At 34.7% G+C, this 19495-nt stretch overlaps 1 protein-coding gene and 1 non-coding gene across 2 annotated transcripts; both read left to right on the plus strand.

Moving 5' to 3' along the window:
- The first annotated feature begins 264 nt into the window (after positions 1-264).
- On the plus strand, positions 265-4054 carry LOC112754683 (translocase of chloroplast 34). Its single transcript, XM_025802394.3, has 8 exons — positions 265-419; positions 753-865; positions 1009-1116; positions 1205-1329; positions 1444-1708; positions 2965-3033; positions 3116-3277; positions 3534-4054. The coding sequence occupies exons 2-8, from the start codon at positions 767-769 to the stop codon at positions 3645-3647; spliced, it is 942 nt and encodes a 313-aa protein (XP_025658179.1). The 5' UTR covers positions 265-419; positions 753-766; the 3' UTR covers positions 3648-4054.
- A 13002-nt stretch (positions 4055-17056) lies between these two features.
- Positions 17057-17164, plus strand: LOC112760615 (small nucleolar RNA R71). The gene has a single exon (XR_003181047.1). It is a non-coding gene; the product is annotated as a small nucleolar RNA R71 (small nucleolar RNA).
- The last annotated feature ends 2331 nt before the right edge of the window (positions 17165-19495 follow it).

Raw genomic sequence — 19495 nt, forward strand, 5'->3', positions numbered from 1 at the left:
TAAAACTATAATTTAACAACTCACATTTATGTATATTTTAAAATTTTATCTTATCATAAACTTTTCTGTAAAAAAAATTTGTCGTCAAATAGTTTTAGATTAATATAAAATATAAAATTATATAAATATAATCTACAATGTATAGGCTTGAATCTAGAATCTAGAATAATACATATTTATTGAAGATCAAAGAGTTCAATTAATTTTTTTTTATTTTACTAATTTAGATGTCTACTATAGTATAAATAACACTTGTCTATCTCAATATAGCTAAGAGGTAAGAGGGGCCAATCCAAGACATGAGAGACAGGACAGACGCACTGTGCTGTTTAAAAGCTGGATTAGTCGGATAAGGGAGGCGGTTACCTCATTCATTCTATTCCCACCGTTTCCCATTTCTCTCTTCCTCCTTCACTCAGGTAAACTAAACACCCAACTTTTCTTCTCCGCAATTCTACTCCTTTGTCTCTCTTTATCATTTCCATCGTTATCCTTGTTTTTTTCTTTTTAAACTATATTTAGTTACCTTTTCTAATCATGGATTGTTAAGAGGTTTTGTGGTTATTGCACTGGCTTGTTCAAATACGTTTCCCAATTTTGCTGAATCAATGCTTAGTAACAGTGTCTATTGTTGTTTCGAGTAGTACTAGGTTTCTGTCACTGTCTTGTGGAATTCGCACTATAACATAATAATAATCTTGTCTTGTTCAATTTACTTTTTGATAATTGTCTCATTTTCGATGTTGATTTAGTGAAACATCCTTCCATGGCGCCCCAATTCACGCGTGAGTGGACAGGAATCAATACCTTTGCGCCTGCTACCCAGACAAAGTTGCTTGAGCTCTTGGGAAAGCTTAAACAAGAGGTTCTGTTTTTTATTTTATTTTTTGATATTTTTCCCGCTAAAATTATGTGTTTGATAAAGACAATTACTCATGCTGGTTAGTTTAATTGAACTATTGTTGTTTGCATAGCGTAGTGAAAATTTGTATGGTTGTTTTGGTGTAGAATGTGAACTCTTTGACCATACTTGTGATGGGGAAAGGTGGTGTTGGGAAATCTTCAACTGTCAATTCCATCATTGGGGAAAGATTAGTTTCTATTAGCCCATTTCAGGTATGCAATTGTGCTTCAGTTGTTTTTCCGCTATAATTGGCTGTTAATGTTTAATTCTGATTCAATGTTTTTTAATTTTCATGGAAAGTCGGAAAGTCCACGGCCGATGATGATATCGCGATCAAGGGCGGGTTTTACGTTAAACATTATTGATACTCCTGGTCTAATTGAAGGGGGATACATCAATGATATGGCGCTTGATATAATAAAACGGTAAGCTTATGTTTCCCATATGGCATTCCACTTGCAAGGATTGTTTTGGTCATTTTATTTTCTTGACTCGTGTTATTCTTTCTCATTCCCTTTCTCTTTTGTGTGCCTGAGCAGTTTCCTTTTGAACAAGACCATAGATGTTCTGCTTTACGTGGATCGCTTGGATGCGTACAGAGTGGACAACTTGGACAAGTTGATCGTCAAAGCTATAACAGATAGTTTTGGCAAAGCAATATGGAGTAAGGCTATAGTAGCTCTAACACATGCTCAGTTCTCTCCACCAGATGGTTTGGCTTATGATGAATTCTTCTCGAAAAGATCTGAGGCTCTATTGAAAGTTGTTAGATTGGGTGCCCGGATAAAGAAAGATGCCTTTCAGGTATTTGCCTATGTATTTAGGTCTTAAAACTGTCAAGGAACTATGATCTTTGAATGGCAAGACCTCCGTTTAGTTGATTCTTTGTTTTCCCTAGGCATTCCCTCCTCATCTCGGAATCTGTTTTCTTAGTTTTGCAATGAGAAGTGTAGTTTTCCCACTATTCGATTTATGCAACTTGACCAGTTTATATGTATGTCTTTATGATGTAAGTGCTTTTTACCTAGCTGGTCAGTCAAGGTTAACCATGAATTGATCTACCAGTTGGTCCAATTAAGCCTTAAATCTTAGTAAAACAGATACGTTGCTTGGCCCATAGAAACAGTACAATTTATGGTTGATTCTGCACAAATAGAGTAATCTAGGATTTGAACCCGGCTGCGGTGCTTTTGTAGGCTGGTGTTCAACCAGCATGTGAATGCTGTCTTTTATCTTTACAGCTTGAATTATTTTATTATGGTATGACCTTTTGAGGTAATGAGTTTATTAGTGGTGATATCTAGCCTGCCACTGAGCTATCCCTATATCCCCCCCCCCCCTTTCCCTTCCCTCACTTCTCTAGTGTGATCCATATGATGGAGTTAGTATATTTAGATACATGTTAATATTTTTCTATTTGTTTTATTAAATATACATAAATATATGGAGGCTCTTGTTCATTCAAACTTTGTCTATTCTTGAAAACTTGATCTTCTCATTTGGACACTTGAAAGACTGGCCCAGTTTTATAAAAACATTGCCACGGAGGAATAGCCTGAAAATTTGGTGCGACTTCTTTTTCACTGTGTTTGTTCATAAGTGGGTTTATTTCTACAAGTAGCCTGCTTTATTGTATTGCCATTTGACCTTTACATACTGACTCCTTTAGGTTTATGTTGTATTTCCTACATACATGTTTGTAGATGTTGTAGCGAGTCAAGAGAAAACTTGTTGTAGTCTAATGTATGTTATATCTTATGGGAGTGAATGTATCTAATTTCAAGGGAATATTGCTAAGACAGAAAATTTGTTGCTTTACCTTCATTCTGGACTATAAATCTCTAAATGCTTGGTTTTTGACTTCTCTGTGGTATATACTCTGGGTTTTTAGAGCATCATTCTAATGATCTAATTTGTAAATTACTTTTCACTCCAATATATTTGTTGCTTTCTTCGCTTGTTCTTTTCTTGTGTCTCTTTTATTTATTTGTTTTCTGTCATAAAAGAAGATAATTGTTAAAATCATGCTTATATTTCCCCCTCGTTTTTGGGTATCTTAGGCTGCTGGCGTTCCTGTTGTTTTGGTCGAGAACAGTGGGAGATGCAACAAGAACGATAGTGATGAAAAGGTCGGAGATTTAGTTCATAGCATAATATCTTCTCTTTTTACTTGTCAATCTTGTTTAGACAATGAATGGTTCATGGTGATAGGTTCTTCCAAATGGAATTGCTTGGATTCCTCATCTAGTGCAAACAATCACAGAAATCGCATTAAACAAAAATGAGTCTGTTCATGTCGACAAGAAGCTGATTGAAGGGCCAAATCCTAATCAAAGGGGAAAATTGTGGATTCCTCTTATATTTGCTCTCCAAGTAAGCTTTGAACTTTTCCAGTTGTCTATTTTAGCACCACAATAGAACAATTTCTCAACTTATTGAGAGAAATTCCTCTAAAAATTTTCGTAAGTTTCATCTCGAGTAGAGTAGATCTTGCTTACCCCGAAATCTTTTATTTAACATGCAAAAACAGGAATGGTGCTCCAGTCAAATAGATTTTCCTTCTTGTTTCCTCTTTACACTTGCAGAGAAGCGATGCGCTCTCATTTTTTAATTCTTTCTCCGTCTGCAGTATTTCTTTGTCATGAAGCCAATAGAAGGACTGATCCAGAATGACATCCAGAACGAGAGTAAGCCAGCATGGGAGTTGCGGGATGCAGCATCTCGGAGGAGAAATCGATATTAGCGGTGCACGCCATCGCTTTCAAGAAACTCCTTTCGGTTATTGGTTCCCGGTGCTGCTACAATTATCCATTGTCTACTTATTTTCCTTGTGAACATAGAATTGTTTCCATGTACTGCAAATTGCTAGTAGTCTGCGGCAACAGATATTTATTCGGCTTTTGAGAGGATTCTTTGTATGCTGTGAGCCTGTGAAGTTGGTTCCTTCTGCAAATTAATGATTTAGATACAAATTTATGTTTACCTTGCTAGTTGCTTATCCATATTTTAGTCTTAATTTAATAAGGGAAGATTGTTTTTCCCAAATTTCGATAAGCGTTGAATCTGATTATATCAGACAGTTTATGATTGACAGTTTGATACTTCTTTATGTAATTTTCAGTATTTTTCAAAAAGAAATGGTCCTGAAAAGGAAACCGGATATGGATGCAATTTTTATTTTTATTAGGAAGTGTTTAACTGCAGATACATTATACAATAAGTGGAATGAGTTATAAACTTGGAACTTTATTCTTTTTTTTTTTTTTTTGGAAAAGAAAAAGGCTTTGTTAGCTCAATTAGTCAGATTGCCTGATGTGCATGTTTGTAAGGTGTCGTCTATCCAATTTAGTTAGTTTCGCAGATTAGGAGTTCAATTTGTTAGTTCAATTGGTCAGTTTGTTAGATTGCTAATTATAGAAAGCAGTTAGTTAGCAGCTTGTTGAGCCGGATTGCTTCACTATATAAGCAGGATTATGCGAGTGTAAGAAGTGTGATTCCTTAGTCCAAGTTAGTACATAATTTTTCCCCTTCAGTCCTTTCTCTCAGCTCTTCTCATTAACTTGCACTCTCACTACCTCGGTCTCTGCACCTTCAACAGTTGTGTTTTGTATGTAATTCAACCAAGCTTAGGCCGAAATATATCACCTTGTTATTCTGAGAGGAAAACTTTGTTATTTTTGTGAATTGCTGCTGACCAAAAACAAAAAGAAGAAAATATCGTAGGCTTGCTTAGAGGAATGTTTTCCTCAAGGCTGGTTATGACTTGGGGTTTAATTGTAGCATAAACTCTTGAAGCACGTCCTAAATACATTTCATGTATGTTCAAACAAGTGACTGTCCAAAATCACCTTTAAAATTTGCATTGTGCCTCAAATTGACTCAAAACTTTAACGAGTTATGCTACATGTACACTAAAATCAGCTACCAAAATTAGCTACTAGTATAAAATACATGCTGAAATATAAATATACACTAAAAATAAATTAAACTACACATGTATTTTTTTTAGATAATTACATCTTCACCCAACTCCAAATAAAGTTGGCGTAGTTCCAAAAAACAGCAACAAAAATAGGACAACAACTACAAAGAAAACATAAAAACTAGCATTAAATAGCAAATAGGAAGCAAAAGAAAATAATGATTTTAGCTCCTCTCAAGACACTTAAAAAAGAACCTGATCAGATATACAACATCAAATCATGATCATACTCCTTCCAACTTATTTGCCTTTTCCATAGATCAGTAAATCATGCATCAAAGACCAACTTCATATGTCTTCTTATTCCCCTTAGACTTGATATTTGCACTCATAAGTACATCAATTACTCCTACATTGTCGATCTTGACACTATCGATTTGTGCATTCTACAACTTCCTCCTTTAACTTCTCTAATACCAACACTCCATTATTAAAGACAATGTTATTTTTACATTTCCATGTGCACCATATTACAGAGAAAAATAACACCATCCGTACTTCCTTCATATCTTTCCTTATTTTTCTATCCATCCACACCTCAAAGCATTCTTTGGTGGTTCCTGACCAAACCCAAATCACACTCCAATCCACCAAAATTGATCCCCACAACTTCCATATACGATCACATGAAAAAAACAAATGATGTACCGTCTCCAACCTATCCTTACATAAGACACAACAGGATTCCACTTCTGGTACAATCTTAAACTTACATAATCTATCTCTAGTATTCAATCTTTCCAAAATTACAAACCACATCAGCAACTCAATCCGTGGAGGCACAATACTTTTCCACAATTGTTTCGTGAAATTATACATATTGGGTTCCACTCCTATCTCCTTATTCTTATATACCACATCTAAAAAAGATTTAACAGAAAAATTACTTTGCTTGTCATGCTTCCATTTCAAAGTGTCTACCTCTTCTTGTCTAATTCCGATTTTTGACAAAATTACAAGAAGCTTTACAAGGTCTTGTTCCTCTCATTCCCATAAAGCTCTTTTCCAGTGTAGGCTCCATCTCCAAATATAACATCCCAAATGCCACACTCACGGATTGAGCACTCTTTGTTCAGCGTCACTTTGTAAAGACTCGGGAATACCTCTTTCAATCTACCTTCCTGTACCTAAAGGTCGTGCTAGAATTTGGTTTTAGTTCCATTATCCACTTGCAATTGAAGTCCCTCTTGATATATACCTACACATGTATTTATACACAAATACTTTGATAGCTGATTTTAGTGACTGATTTTGGTGTACAAATAGCATTTTTAAACTTGAATTAGATCAATATGAACTTCTAAATTTTAATTCGTGACTATGTTAGTTCTTAGGTTCATTTCTGTTAACAATGAACAGGAAAAATTAAGTTACCACTCTATATAAATAGAAATACCGTTTTGTGACTTTGTGAATAAGACAAAAAAAAAAATGCAACATCACATTGATAACGGTTAAATGATATATTTTCCTAAAGTGAATTTTCACAAAAACCCTTCGACTATTACTCTACCTTTGCCTATCTTTCACAGGTCATTTTATGTAATTTCTTCACTCTCGCAAAACGACAACATTTTCATAAGTATGCTATGACAAGTTGACAACTTAACGTGCCAACTCAACTCGTCATTAACGGAGATAAATCCAAAGGCTAATGTGAGTGGCAAATAAAAATTTAGAAGGTTTTAAATTATGTTAATTAGAAATTTTAAAAGTCAATTCAAGATACAATTTCAGGAATTATTTTGCGTATTTACTAATATTCAAACTATCTAGTAATAATTTCTGCTACATTGAACCATTGACTTTCCAAGTTGGTGAAGTTATTCTAGGTTCTAGCCAAAATGATTTCCTCCATATTTTTTGAGGTTAGGCGAGCTTTAATAATAAATAATATTTTTCAACCTATCTAAAAATAGTTGCGTCAATAAACAGTTCAATTGTATTATATTATCTATATAATTAAGTTAATCAAACCTAAAAAATTTATATATATATAGTAAATTACTTATATTTTTAAAATATAATATATTAAAATAAAGGTATATGATCTCGACCGAAGGAAAAAAGTATAATAAAATATGATGTTGCTTACAAGTTTTATGAAATATGGCGCAACAGATTAATATGGTGAAACTTATCGATGAATTAACTTACAATTTGTATTGATGAATTAACTCATAAGGTCACTTCCTACTCTACTTGACTCTAATGTACTAGGAAAAGGCTCGAGTTCATAGAGTTCAAAGAAAATGGATTTGCTTAATGTGTACCATACTGAAGGAAAATTAAGCATTTTTTATGGCTACAAAAATCTAATTTTTAGGGTTTTTTTATAAGAGTAATATCAGAAAATTAATTTTTTTAATGATATCAGTAAATTTTTTAAAAATTATTTTTATCTTAAATTTTAAATTTTTAAATTATAACAAAAATATTATTTATATACTAAAATTAGCTACCATTAATATATTTATGTATAAATATATATGTTGTTTAACTCATTTTTAATATATATTTTGTATTATAATATATATTTTATATTAATAACTGATTTTAATGATTAATTATAAATCCTAACATAAAATTAACTAATATTTACTACTTAAAAGTTGATTCTCTAACTTTCTGATTTTCTAATTAAAAATTACAAGAGAAAATTACACTTCTCTTCTCTATAAGATGCTAAAATGACACTCCCCTCACCTCTATTTTATAAATGTACATTCTCCTCCCTTTTGACTTTTAAAAAACCTCCTCTTTAATCCATTTTAAACTTTTTGTGTTAACTAATGTTAACTTTATCTATTTTTTAAGAAAAAATAAATTATTTTTTAAAAAAAATACCCATTATTAAAAATTTTATTTTTTATCATTAAATTTTGCTTACTAAAATATCTTTTAATAAATTATTCTTTTATTGATTAAATTGTATTTTTTAAAAAATTTAATAATTATATAATTTTTTTTTCTAAAATACCCTTCAATAATTTTTTAATTATTAAATTATAATTTTACCAAAATTTTCATTAATAATTTTTTTATAGTTTACTATTAATTTTTTGATATTTATATATATTATTTTAACATTAAATAAAAAATTTTAGTAAGATTATTTTTTAATATTAATATATATTAATTATTATATATATTAACAGTGGTAAGATTTTTTTATTTAATGTTAAAATAATATATATTGATATTAAAAAATTATTGCAGGGTAGGTATTTTAGAAAAAAATAATTTATCAAAAGAGTATCTTGGTAAGCAAAATTTAATGATAAAAAATAAAATTTTTGTTAATGGGTATTTTTTTAAAAAATAATTTATTTTTTCTTAAAAAATGTATAAAGTTAATATTAGTTAACACACAAATTTAAAATGGATTAAAGAGGAAGTTTTTCAAAAGTTAGAAGGGAGGAGAATGTACATTTATAAAATAGAGGGGAGAGGAGTGTCATTTTAGCATCTCGCAAGAGAGAGGAGTGAAATTTTCTCAAATTACAAAAGTAGTTTTTAAAAGTTTTGTTGACCGTTATTACATCAGAAACATATACATTTGAATACTTTATTAATAGTTTTCTTTTAGAGAAAATAAGTGAAGGAAAGAGCGGGAGCGAGAATTTAAAAGCGAAACACATAGAGGATGACAATCATGCTGTCAAAAGAGATAAGGAGAAGAGTGAAGGTGGGTGTGTGATGAACTGAAGATTGATGGTTTAGAATTTACAATAAATTATCGTTGCAGGTATAGTTTCTAAACCAAGCAATAATCCTTTCATACAAAAACTTTGGTTGTCACAAGTAACAAAACCCAATAAAATTTATAACCGAAGTATTTAAACCTCGGATCGTCTCTCAAGGAATTGCAGGGAGGTATGATTTATTATTGGTTATGGAAAATTGTATATTTTTGGGTTTTTAAAATAAGGGACAAGTAATTTAAATGACAAGAAAAATAAATTAATAATTAATAAAATCTCTTGGCAAGGTAAGAAATTGAGGTCCTATCCTAGTTATCCTTATCAGGTGTGATGAGAATTGGATTCTGCTCTCACTTTAATTAACCCTTGCTAAACAAAGAAGGATCACGTGGACTAATTAATTTGATCCTCAAGTCCTAGTCAACTCCTATGGAAAGACTAGAGTTATTGGAGTACAAATTAACCAGCAAAGAATTCCAATTTCAATCAACAGTTGAGTTTGATAACTCAAGTGTTACTAATTACTCAACTAAGGCCAAAAAGAGAAAATATCTTAAATTAAATTAAAAGCATTCATAAATAAATTAAAGCAAAATCAAATCTGAAATACCTCAAAATATATTAATTAAGAAAATCCTAACATGAATGGTTCATAAGCCAAATTGAAAAGATAAATGACAATTAAAGTAATAGAATCAATAAAGGTAGAAAATAAATTAAAGGAATATTGAACCTGTGACTAGAGAAATAACCATAAACTGAAAGGAATCCTAATTCTAAAAATCTAAATCCTAAATCCTAAGAGAAAGGAGAGAACCTCTCTTTCTAAAAGCTACATCTAAAACCTAAAATTATGAATATGAAAACATGATTTATGAATGAATGGATTTCTCCATTTTATAGCCTCTAATCTATATTTTTTGGGCCGAAAACTGGGTCAAAAACAGCCCAGAAATCGCCGAGGGCGAAATTTGCCACGTTGATTTTCGTCACTGCAACGCGTCCGCGTGGGGCACGCGTTCACATAGCCTAGATGTACGGATACTATGGTAAATTATATATCAAATCAAAACACCAGACGTTAGCTTTCCAACGCAACTAGAACCGCGTCATTTGGACCTCTGTAGCTCAAGTTATGACCGTTTTAGTGCGAGAGGGTCAGGCTGACAGTTTTGCAGTTCCTTCAACTTCTTGTATTCCTTCCACTTTTGCATGCTTCCTTTCCATTCTCCAAGCCATTCCTACCCTATAAATCCTGAAATCACTTAACACACATATCAAGGCATCTAATGGTAACAAGAGAGGACTAAACATAGCTAAATTAAGACCAAAGAAACATGTTTTCAATCATAGCACAAAATCAGGAAGGAAATTATAAAACCATGCATTTTGTATGAATAAGTGTATGAAAGATTGATAAAATCCACTCAATTGAGCACAAGATAAATCATAAAATAGTGGTTTATCAGTGTGCATCCAGTGTCAAGGAGAGTTTTTCTCAGAGAAATTTTCAAAGGCTTCAAAGGCCTCCTTTAGAGATAAAGTTATTGGTGCAAAGAAATCTAAGACCCTTTCACTTGTAGGATTTCTATCTGGGGATGGTATAACGACAGTAATAGATAAGCAAAGTGATTCCTAACCTCCGTTTGTTAGCTTCACAAAAGAGGTAAAACTCTGCTTGGCAGAACCTTATAAAGATGCCTTAGTGGTCAAGGTCTTGGACAAAAACTACAGTTACACAGTTCTTTCACATAAGTTTCAAATGGTCTAACGCATTAAAGGTGGCTTCGATTTTCTAAACGTGGGATTTGGGTATATTTTGGTGAAATTTGTTGCTACTGAGGATCGTGATAAAGTCATGCTTGGTGGCTCGTGGTTGATAAAAGGGCATTATGTCGCTGTAAAACCATGGGATATAAATTTTTGGCCATGTGAAGAGTCCTTTAGGTTGACATTTGTATGGATTCGAGTTTCGAGACTTTCAATATGGTGCTACCTAGAGTAGGCTGTGATGCGTATTGCTTCTGCGATAGGTGTTCCGATCAAAATAGACATGGCCACTAAATTGGCAAAGAAAAAAGGAGATATGCTCGTGCATGTGTGGTGCACGAAATCGTGATCGTTCATTCCTTGGTAACGGCGCCAAAAACTTATTACGCACGTTCATAATCTTAATTCTTTGTCACAACTTCGCACAACTAACCAGCAAGTGCACTGGGTCGTCCAAGTAATAAACCTTACAGAGTAAGGGTCGATCCCACGGAGATTGTCGGCTTGAAGCAATCTATGGTCACCTTGTAAATCTCAGTCAGGCGAATTCAAATGGTTATAGAGTTTTAATAATTAAAAGATAAATAAAACGTAAAATAAAGATAGAGATACTTATGTAATTCATTGATGAGAATTTCAGATAAGCGTATAGAGATGCTTAGTTCCTTCTGAATCTCCGCTTTCCTACTGCTTTCATCCAATCCTTCATACCCCTTTCCATGGCAAGCTGTATGTTGGGCATCACCGTTGTCAATGGCTACATCCCGTCCTCTCAGTAAAAATGGTCCAAAATGTGCTGTCACCGCACGGCTAATCATCTGTCGGTTCTCGATCATGCTGGAATAGGATCCAGTAATCCTTTTGCGTCTGTCACTACGCCAAGCACTCGCGAGTTTGAAGCTCGTCACAGCCATCCCTTCCCAGATCCTACTCGGAATACCACAGACAAGGTTTAGACTTTCCGAATCTCAAGAATCGCCACTAATAATTCTAGCCTATATCACGAAAACTCTGATCGTAGATCAGAAGGTTAAGAGATACACATTCAAGCTTGTTTACATGTAGAACGGAAGTGTTTGTCAGGCACGCGTTCATAAGTGAGAATGACGATGAGCGTCACATAATCATCACATTCATCATGTTCTTGTGTGCGAATGAATATCTTAGAGAAGAAATAGGCTTGAATTGAATAGAAAAATAATAGTACTTTGCATTAATTCATGAGGAACATCAGAGCTCCACACCTTAATCTATGGTGTGTAGAAACTCTACCGTTGAAAATACATAAGTGATGAAGGTCCAGGCATGGCCGAATGGCCAGGCCCCTAAACGTGATCAAAGGATCAAAAGATAATCCCAAGATTGTAAAAAGTCCTATTTATACTAAACTAGTTACTAGGGTTTACAAAGATAAGTAAATGATGCAGAAATCCACTTCCGGGCCCACTTGGTGTGTGCTTGGGCTGATCATTGAAGCTTTCACGTGTAGAGGTCTTCCTTGGAGTTAAATGCCAGTTTGTAAACTGCTTCTGGCGTCTAACTTTGCTTTGCAACCTGTTTCTGGCGTTTAACTCCAGAATAGGGCAGAAAGCTGGCGTTGAACGCCAGTTTGCGTCATCTAAACTCAGGAAAAGTATGGACTATTATATATTGCTGGAAAGTCCTGGATGTCTACTTTCCAACGCAATTAAGAGCGCGCCATTTGGGTTTCTGTAGCTCCATAAAATCTATTTTGAGTGTAGGGAGGTCAGAATCCAACAGCATCTGCAGTCCTTCTTCAGCCTCTGAATCTGATTTTTGCTCAAGTCCCTCAATTTCAGCCAGAAAATACCTGAAATCATAGAAAAATATATAAACTCATAGTAAAGTCCAGAAATATGATTTTTATTTAAAAACTAATAAAAATATACTGAAAACTAATCAAATCATACTAAAAACTATGTAAAAACAATGCCAAAAAGCGTATAAATTATCTGCTCATCACAACACCAAACTTAAATTGTTGCTTGTCCCCAAGAAACTGAAAATCAAATAGGATAAAAAGAAGAGAATATACTATAAATTCCAAAATATCAATGAAACTTAGCTCCAATCAGATGAGCGGGACTAGTAGCTTTTTGCCTTTGAACAGTTTTGTCATCTTACTTTATCCCTTGAAGTTCAGAATGATTGGCATCTATAGGAACTCAGAATTCAGATAGTGTTATTGATTCTCCTAGTTCAGTATGTTGATTCTTGAACACAACTACTTTATGAGTCTTGGCCGTGGCCCTAAGCACTTTGTTTTTCAGTATTACCACCGGATACATAAATGCCACATACACATAACTAGGTGAACCTTTTCAGATTATGACTCAGCTTTGCTAGAGTCCCCAATTAGAGGTGTCTAGGGTTCTTAAGCACACTCTGTTTTTACTTTGGACCTCGACTTTAACCGCTCAGTCTCAAGTTTTCACTTGACACCTTCACGCCACAAGCACATGGTTAGGGACAGCTTGGTTTAGCCGCTTAGGCCAGGATTTTATTCCTTTGGGCCCTCCTATCCACTGATGCTCAAAGCCTTGGATCCCTTTTACCCTTGCCTTTTGGCTTAAAGGGTTACTGGCTTTTTGCTCTTGCCTTTTGGTTTTAAGAGCTTTTGGCTTTTTCTGCTTGCTTTTTCTTTTTCTTTATTATTATTTTTTTTTGCCAATTTTTTTCTCTTTTTTTTCGCATTTTTTTGCAAGCTTTGTTCTTCACTGCTTTTTCTTGCTTCAAGAATCATTTTTATGATTTTTCAGATTATCAAATATATTTCTCCTTTTCATCATTCTTTCAAGCGCCAACATATTTAACATTCATAAACAACAATATCAAAAGACATATGCACTGTTCAAGCATTCATTCAGAAAACAAAAAGTATTGTCACCACATCAAAATAATTAAACTAATTTCAAGGATGAATTCGAAACCATGTACTTCTTGTTCTTTTGTTTTTAGAACAATTTTCATTTAAGAGAGGTGATGGATTCATAGGACATTTATAGCTTTAAGACATAGACACTTAAACACTAATGATCATGTAATAAAGACACAAACATAAATAAACATAAAGCATAGTAAACAAAAAACAGAAAAATAAGAACAAGGAGATTAAGGAACGGGTCCACCTTAGTGAGGGTGGCGTCTTCTTCCTCTTGAAGAACCATCGGTGTTCTTGAGCTCCTCTATGTCTCTTCCTTGTCTTTGTTGCTCCTCCCTCATAGCTTTTTGATCTTCTCTAATCTCATGGAGGATGATGGAGTGCTCTTGGTGCTCCATCCTTAGTTGTCCCATGTTGGAACTTAATTCTCCTAGGGAAGTGTTGATTTGCTCCCAATAGTTTTGTGGAGGGAAGTGCATCCCTTGAGGCATCTCAGGGATTTCATGGTGAGGAATTTCCTCATGCTCTTGTTGAGGTCCATGATCTCTTGTTTGCTCCATCCTTTTCTTAATGATGGGCTTGTCCTCATCAATGAGGATGTCTCCCTTTATGTCAATTCCAACTGAATTGCAGAGGTGACAAATGAGGTGAGGAAAGGCTAACCTTGCCAAAGTGGAGGACTTGTCAGCCACCTTGTAGAGTTCTTGAGGTATAATCTCATGAACTTCCACTTCCTCCCCAATCATGATACTATGGATCATGATAGCCCGGTCTACAGTAATTTCAGACCGGTTGCTAGTAGGAATAATTGAGCGTTGGATGAACTCCAACCATCCTCTAGCTACAGGCTTAAGGTCCGGTCTTCTCAATTGAACCGGCTTGCCTCTTGAGTCAACTTTCCATTGAGCTCCTTCCATACATATGTCCATGAGGACTTGGTCCAACCTTTGATCAAAGTTGACCCTTCTAATGTAGGGGCGTGCGTTTTCTTGCATCATTGGCAAGTTGAACACCAACCTTACATTTTCCGAACTGAAATCTAAGTATTTCCCCCGAATCATTGTAAGCCAATTCTTTGGATTTGGGTTCCTACTTTGATCAAGGTTCCTAGTGATCCATGCGTTTGCATAGAACTCTTGAACCATTAAGATCCCGACTTGTTGAATAGGATTAGAGAGAACTTCTCATCCTCTTCTTCTAATCTCTTGTCGGATCTCCGGATATTCGCTCTTTTTGAGCTTAAAAGGGACCTCAGGGATCGCCTTTTTCTTGGCCACAACTTCATAGAAGTGGTCTTGATGGACCTTTGAGATGAATCTCTCCATCTCCCATGACTCAGAGGTAGAAGCAATTGCCTTCCCTTTCCTCTTTCTTGAGGTTTCTCTGGCCTTAGGTGCCATTAATGGTTATGGAAAAACAAAAAGCAATGCTTTTACCACACCAAACTTAAAAGGTTTGCTCGTCCCCGAGCAAAAGAAGAAAGAAAGTAGTGGAAGAAGAAGAAAATGGAGGAGATGGAGGGAAAAGTGTGTATTCGGCCAAGGGGGAGAAATGGTAGTTGTAATGTGTGAAAATGGAGTAGTGTTGAGGGGTTTATATAGGGAAGAGGTATGGAGGTGATTGGTGAAGGGTATTTGGGGAAGAGAGTTATGAAAAGGTGTGAAGAGGAGAGAAGAGGAGGTGGGATAGGTGGGGATCCTGTGGGGTCCACAGATCCAGAGGGGTCAAGGATTTAACATCCCTGCTCCAAGTAGGCGTGCAAAACGCCCTTAGAATGCAAGTCTGACGTTAAACGCCAGCTTGCTGCTTGTTTCTGGCGTTTAACGCCACTTCCATGCTCTGTTCTTGTGTTAAACGCCAGTCTGGTGCTTGTTTCTGGCGTTTAACGCTAGCTTGATGCTTCTTTCTGGCGTTAAACGCCAGTAAGCTCTTCCTCCAGGGTGAGCTATTTTTAATGCTGTTTTTCATTCTGTTTTTTTATTTTTCAGTAGTTTTTGTGACTCCACATAATCATCAACCTAAAAAAAACATAAAATAACAATAGAAAATAAATAGATAGAATTAAATAACATTGGGTTGTCTCTCAACAAGCGCTTCTTTAATGTCAATAGCTTGATAGTGAGCTCTCATGGAGCCTCACGGATGATCAGAGCATTGTTGGGACCTCCCAACACCAAACTTAGAGTTTGAATGTGGGGGTTCAACACCAAACTTAGAGTTTGACTGTGGGGGCTTTGGTTGACTCTGTAGTGAGAGAAGCTTTTCATGCTTCCTCTCCATGGTTACAGAAGGAGATCCTTGAGTTTTAAACACAAGGTTATCCTCATTTAGTTGAAGGACCAACTCTCCTCTGTCCACATCAATCACAGCTTTTGCTGTGGCTAGGAAGGGTCTTCCAAGGATGATGGATTCATCCTCATCCTTCCCAGTGTCTAGGATTATGAAATCAGCAGGGATGTAAAGGCCTTCAATCTTTACTAACAAGTCCTCTACTAATCCATAAGCCTGTTTTATTGAATTGTCTGCCATCTCTAGTGAGATTCTTGCAGCTTGTACCTCAAAGATTTCCAGTTTCTCCATTACAGAGAGTGGCATAAGCTTAATGCCTGACCCCAGGTCACACAGAGCCTTCTCAAAGGTTATGGTGCCTATGATACAGGGTATTAAGAATTTACCAGGATCTTGTTTCTTTTGAGGTAATTTCTGCCTATCCAATGCATTCAGTTCATTGGTGAGCAAGGGAGGTTCATCTTCTCAAGTCTCATTACCAAATAATTTGGCATTCAGCTTCATAATTGCACCAAGGTATTTAGCAACTTGCTCTTCAGTAATGTCTTCATCCTCTTCAGAGGAAGAATACTCATCAGAGCTCATGAAGGGCAGAAGCAGGTTGAATGGAATCTCTATGGTCTCTAGATGAGCCTCAGATTCCTTTGGTTCCTCAAAGGGAAACTCCTTATAGGTCAATGGACGTCCCAGGAGGTCTTCCTCACTAGGATTCACGTCCTTCTCCTCCTCTCTGGGTTCGGCCACACCAAGTAAGGTAATGGCCTTGCACTCTCTTTTTGGATTCTCTTCTGTATTGCTTGGGAGAGTACTAGGAGGAGTTTCAGTGACCCTTTTACTCAGCTGGCCCACTTGTGCCTCCAGATTTCTAATGGAGGACCTTGTTTCATTCATGAAACTTAGAGTGGCCTTAGATAGATCAGAGACTATATTTGCTAAGCTAGATGGACTCTGCTCAGAATTCTCTGTCTGTTGCTGAGATGATGATGGAAAAGGCTTGCTATTGCTAAACCTGTTTCTTCCACCATTATTAAAGCCTTGTTGAGGCTTTTGTTGATCCTTCTATGAGAAATTTGGATGATTTCTCCATGAGGAATTATAGGTATTTCCATAGGGTTCCCCATGTAATTCACCTCTGCTATTGCAGGGTTCTCAGGATCATAAGCTTATTCTTCAGAAGATGCCTCTTGAGTACTGTTGGATGCAGCTTGCAATCCATTCAGACTCTGAGAAATCATATTGACTTACTGAGTCAATATTTTATTCTGAGCCAATATAGCATTCAGAGTATTAATTTCAAGAACTCCCTTCCTCTGAGGCGTCCCATTACTCATAGGATTCCTTTCAGAAGTGTACATGAACTGGTTATTTGCAACCATGTCAATGAGTTCCTGAGCTTCTGCAGGCATTTTCTTTAGGTGAATGGATCCACCTGCAGAATGGTCCAATGACATCTTAGATAATTCAGACAGACCATCATGGAATATATCCAGGATGGTCCATTCTGAAAGCATGTCAGAAGGACACTTTTTGGTCAGTTACTTGTATCTCTCCCAAGCTTCATAGAGGGATTCACCTTCTTTCTGTTTGAAGGTTTGTACATCCACTCTAAGCTTGCTAAGCTTTTGAGGAGGAAAGAACTTGGCTAAGAAGGCCGTGACCAGCTTTTCCCAAGAGTTTAGGCTATCTTTAGGTTGAGAGTCCAACCATATTCTAGCTCTGTCTCTTACAGCAAATGGGAAAAGCATAAGCCTGTAGACCTCGGGATCAACCCCATTGGTCTTAACAGTATCACAGATCTGCAAGAATTCAGTTAAGAACTGAAAAGGATCTTCTGATGGAAGTCTATGAAACTTGCAATTCTGTTGCATCAGAGAAACTAATTGAGGTTTTAGCTCAAAATTGTTTGCTCCAATGGCAGGGATTGAGATGCTTCTTCCATGTAAGTTGGAGTTTGGTGCAGTAAAGTCACCAAGCATCCTCCTTGCATCTCCACCATTATTATTATTTTCGGCCATGTCTACTTTTTCGAAAATTTTTGTTAGATTTTCTCCAGAGAGTTGTGCTTTAGCTTCCCTTAGCTTCCTCTTCAGAGTCCTTTCAGGTTCCGGATTAGCTTCAACAAGAATGTTCTTATCCTTGTTTCTGATCATATGAAAAAGAAGAGAACAGGAAAGAAAATATGGAATCCTCTATGTCACAGTATAGAGATTCCTTATGTAGGTATAAGAAAAAAAGAATGGAAGAAGGAAAAGATAAGAATTCGAACACAGAGGAGAAGAGTGGGTTCGAATTTTTGAGTGAAAGAGGGGTGTTAGTAAATAAATAAATAATTAGAAGGAGATGAGAGATGAAAGAATTCGAAAATTAAATAAAATAAAAATAAAAATTACAGTTAAAATTCAAAAATTTTAAGAAGAAAAACGAAATTAAATTAAATTAAAATTTAAAACAATTAGTTAATTAAAAAGAAATTTTGAAAAAGAGGTTAGTAATTTTCGAAAATTAGAGAGAGAGAATTAGTTAGGTAGTTTTGAAAAAGATAAGAATCAAACAAGATAAGATTAATTGAAAAAAAGATTTGAAAATCAATTTTGAAAAGATAAGAAGTTAGGTAAGAAGTTAGAAAAGATTTTGAAATTGATTTTAAAAAAGATGTGATTGAAATTTATTTTGAAAAAAAATTTGAAAAAGAAATTTAAAAAGATTTGATTTTGGAAATTAAAATTGATTACTTGCCTAACAAGAAACTAAAAGATATGAATTTAAAATTTAAAGATTGAACCTTTCTTAATAGGCAAGTAACAAACTTTAAAATTTTTGAATCAATCACATTAATTGTTAGTAAAGATTTTGAAATTATGAAACAAAATAAGAAAAAGATTTTTGAAAATCAATTTGAAATTTTCGAAAATATGAAGGAAAAAATGAAAAAGATTTGATTTTTGAAAAAGATTTGAAAAAGATAGAATTTTTAAATTGAAAATTTGATTTGACTCATAAGAAACAACTAGATTTTAAAATTTTTTGAAAAAGTCAACTCAAATATTCGAATTTTATGAGAAGAAAAGGGAAATATATTTTTTTTATTTTTGAATTTTTAATGATGCAAGAGAAAAACAATGAAAAGACTCAAAACATGAGAATTCAAGATCAAAACACATGATGCATGCAAGAACACTTTGAATGTCAAGATGAACACCAAGAACACCTTGAATGTCAAGATGAACACCAAGAACTTATTTTTGAAAATTTTTAAGAAAAGAAAAACATGCAAGATACCAAACTTAGAAATTTTCAAACTTTAGACACTAACAAATTGAAAATACATATGAAAAATAAGAAAAGACACAAAACATAAAAATGCAAAGATCAAACAAAGCAAATCATCAAGAACAACTTGAAGATTATAAAGAACACCATGCATGAGTTTCGAAAATTAAAGAACAATTAAAAAGATACAATTGACACCAAACTTAAAAATTGACACAAGACTTAAACAAGAAACACAAAATTATTTTTGGTTTTATAGTTTTAAAAATTTTTTGAATTTTTTTTTCAAAAATTAATTGCAAAAAGAAAAAAAGGATTTCAAAATTTTTAATGAGAATTCCAGGAATTATGCAATTTTAGTCTAAAGCTCCGGTCCAGGAATTAGACATGGCTTACTAGCCAGCCAAGCTTTCAGTGAAAGCTCCGGTCTAAAACACTAGACATGGCCAATGGCCAGCCAAGCTTCAGCAGATACAAATCAGGCATATAACAGCTGATTAGATGAGAGTCCAAGGGCTCTTGCCATGATAAGTGGAGGCCTCAGTCCAAAAATTTAGACATGGCTTGACAGCCAGCCAGGCTTCAACAGATCATGAAAAAACTCTAGAATTCCTTCTTAAAAATTTTGAAGAACAGAGAATAATTTATTATTATTTTTTTTGAAAATTTTTCGA

This window comes from Arachis hypogaea, chromosome 16 (genome assembly GCF_003086295.3).
Source record: "Arachis hypogaea cultivar Tifrunner chromosome 16, arahy.Tifrunner.gnm2.J5K5, whole genome shotgun sequence".
Lineage (NCBI taxonomy): Eukaryota > Viridiplantae > Streptophyta > Magnoliopsida > Fabales > Fabaceae > Arachis > Arachis hypogaea.

What these genes read in the sequence shown, in the direction of transcription:
- LOC112754683 (XM_025802394.3), top strand. Translation starts at nt 767, where the DNA reads ATGGCGCCCCAATTCACGCGTGAGTGGACAGGAATCAATACCTTTGCG. An exon ending in GCGCTTGATATAATAAAACG is followed by an intron (nt 1,330 to 1,443) that starts GTAAGCTTATGT and finishes GTGCCTGAGCAG; the next exon opens with TTTCCTTTTGAACAAGACCA. An exon ending in AGAACGATAGTGATGAAAAG is followed by an intron (nt 3,034 to 3,115) that starts GTCGGAGATTTA and finishes TCATGGTGATAG; the next exon opens with GTTCTTCCAAATGGAATTGC.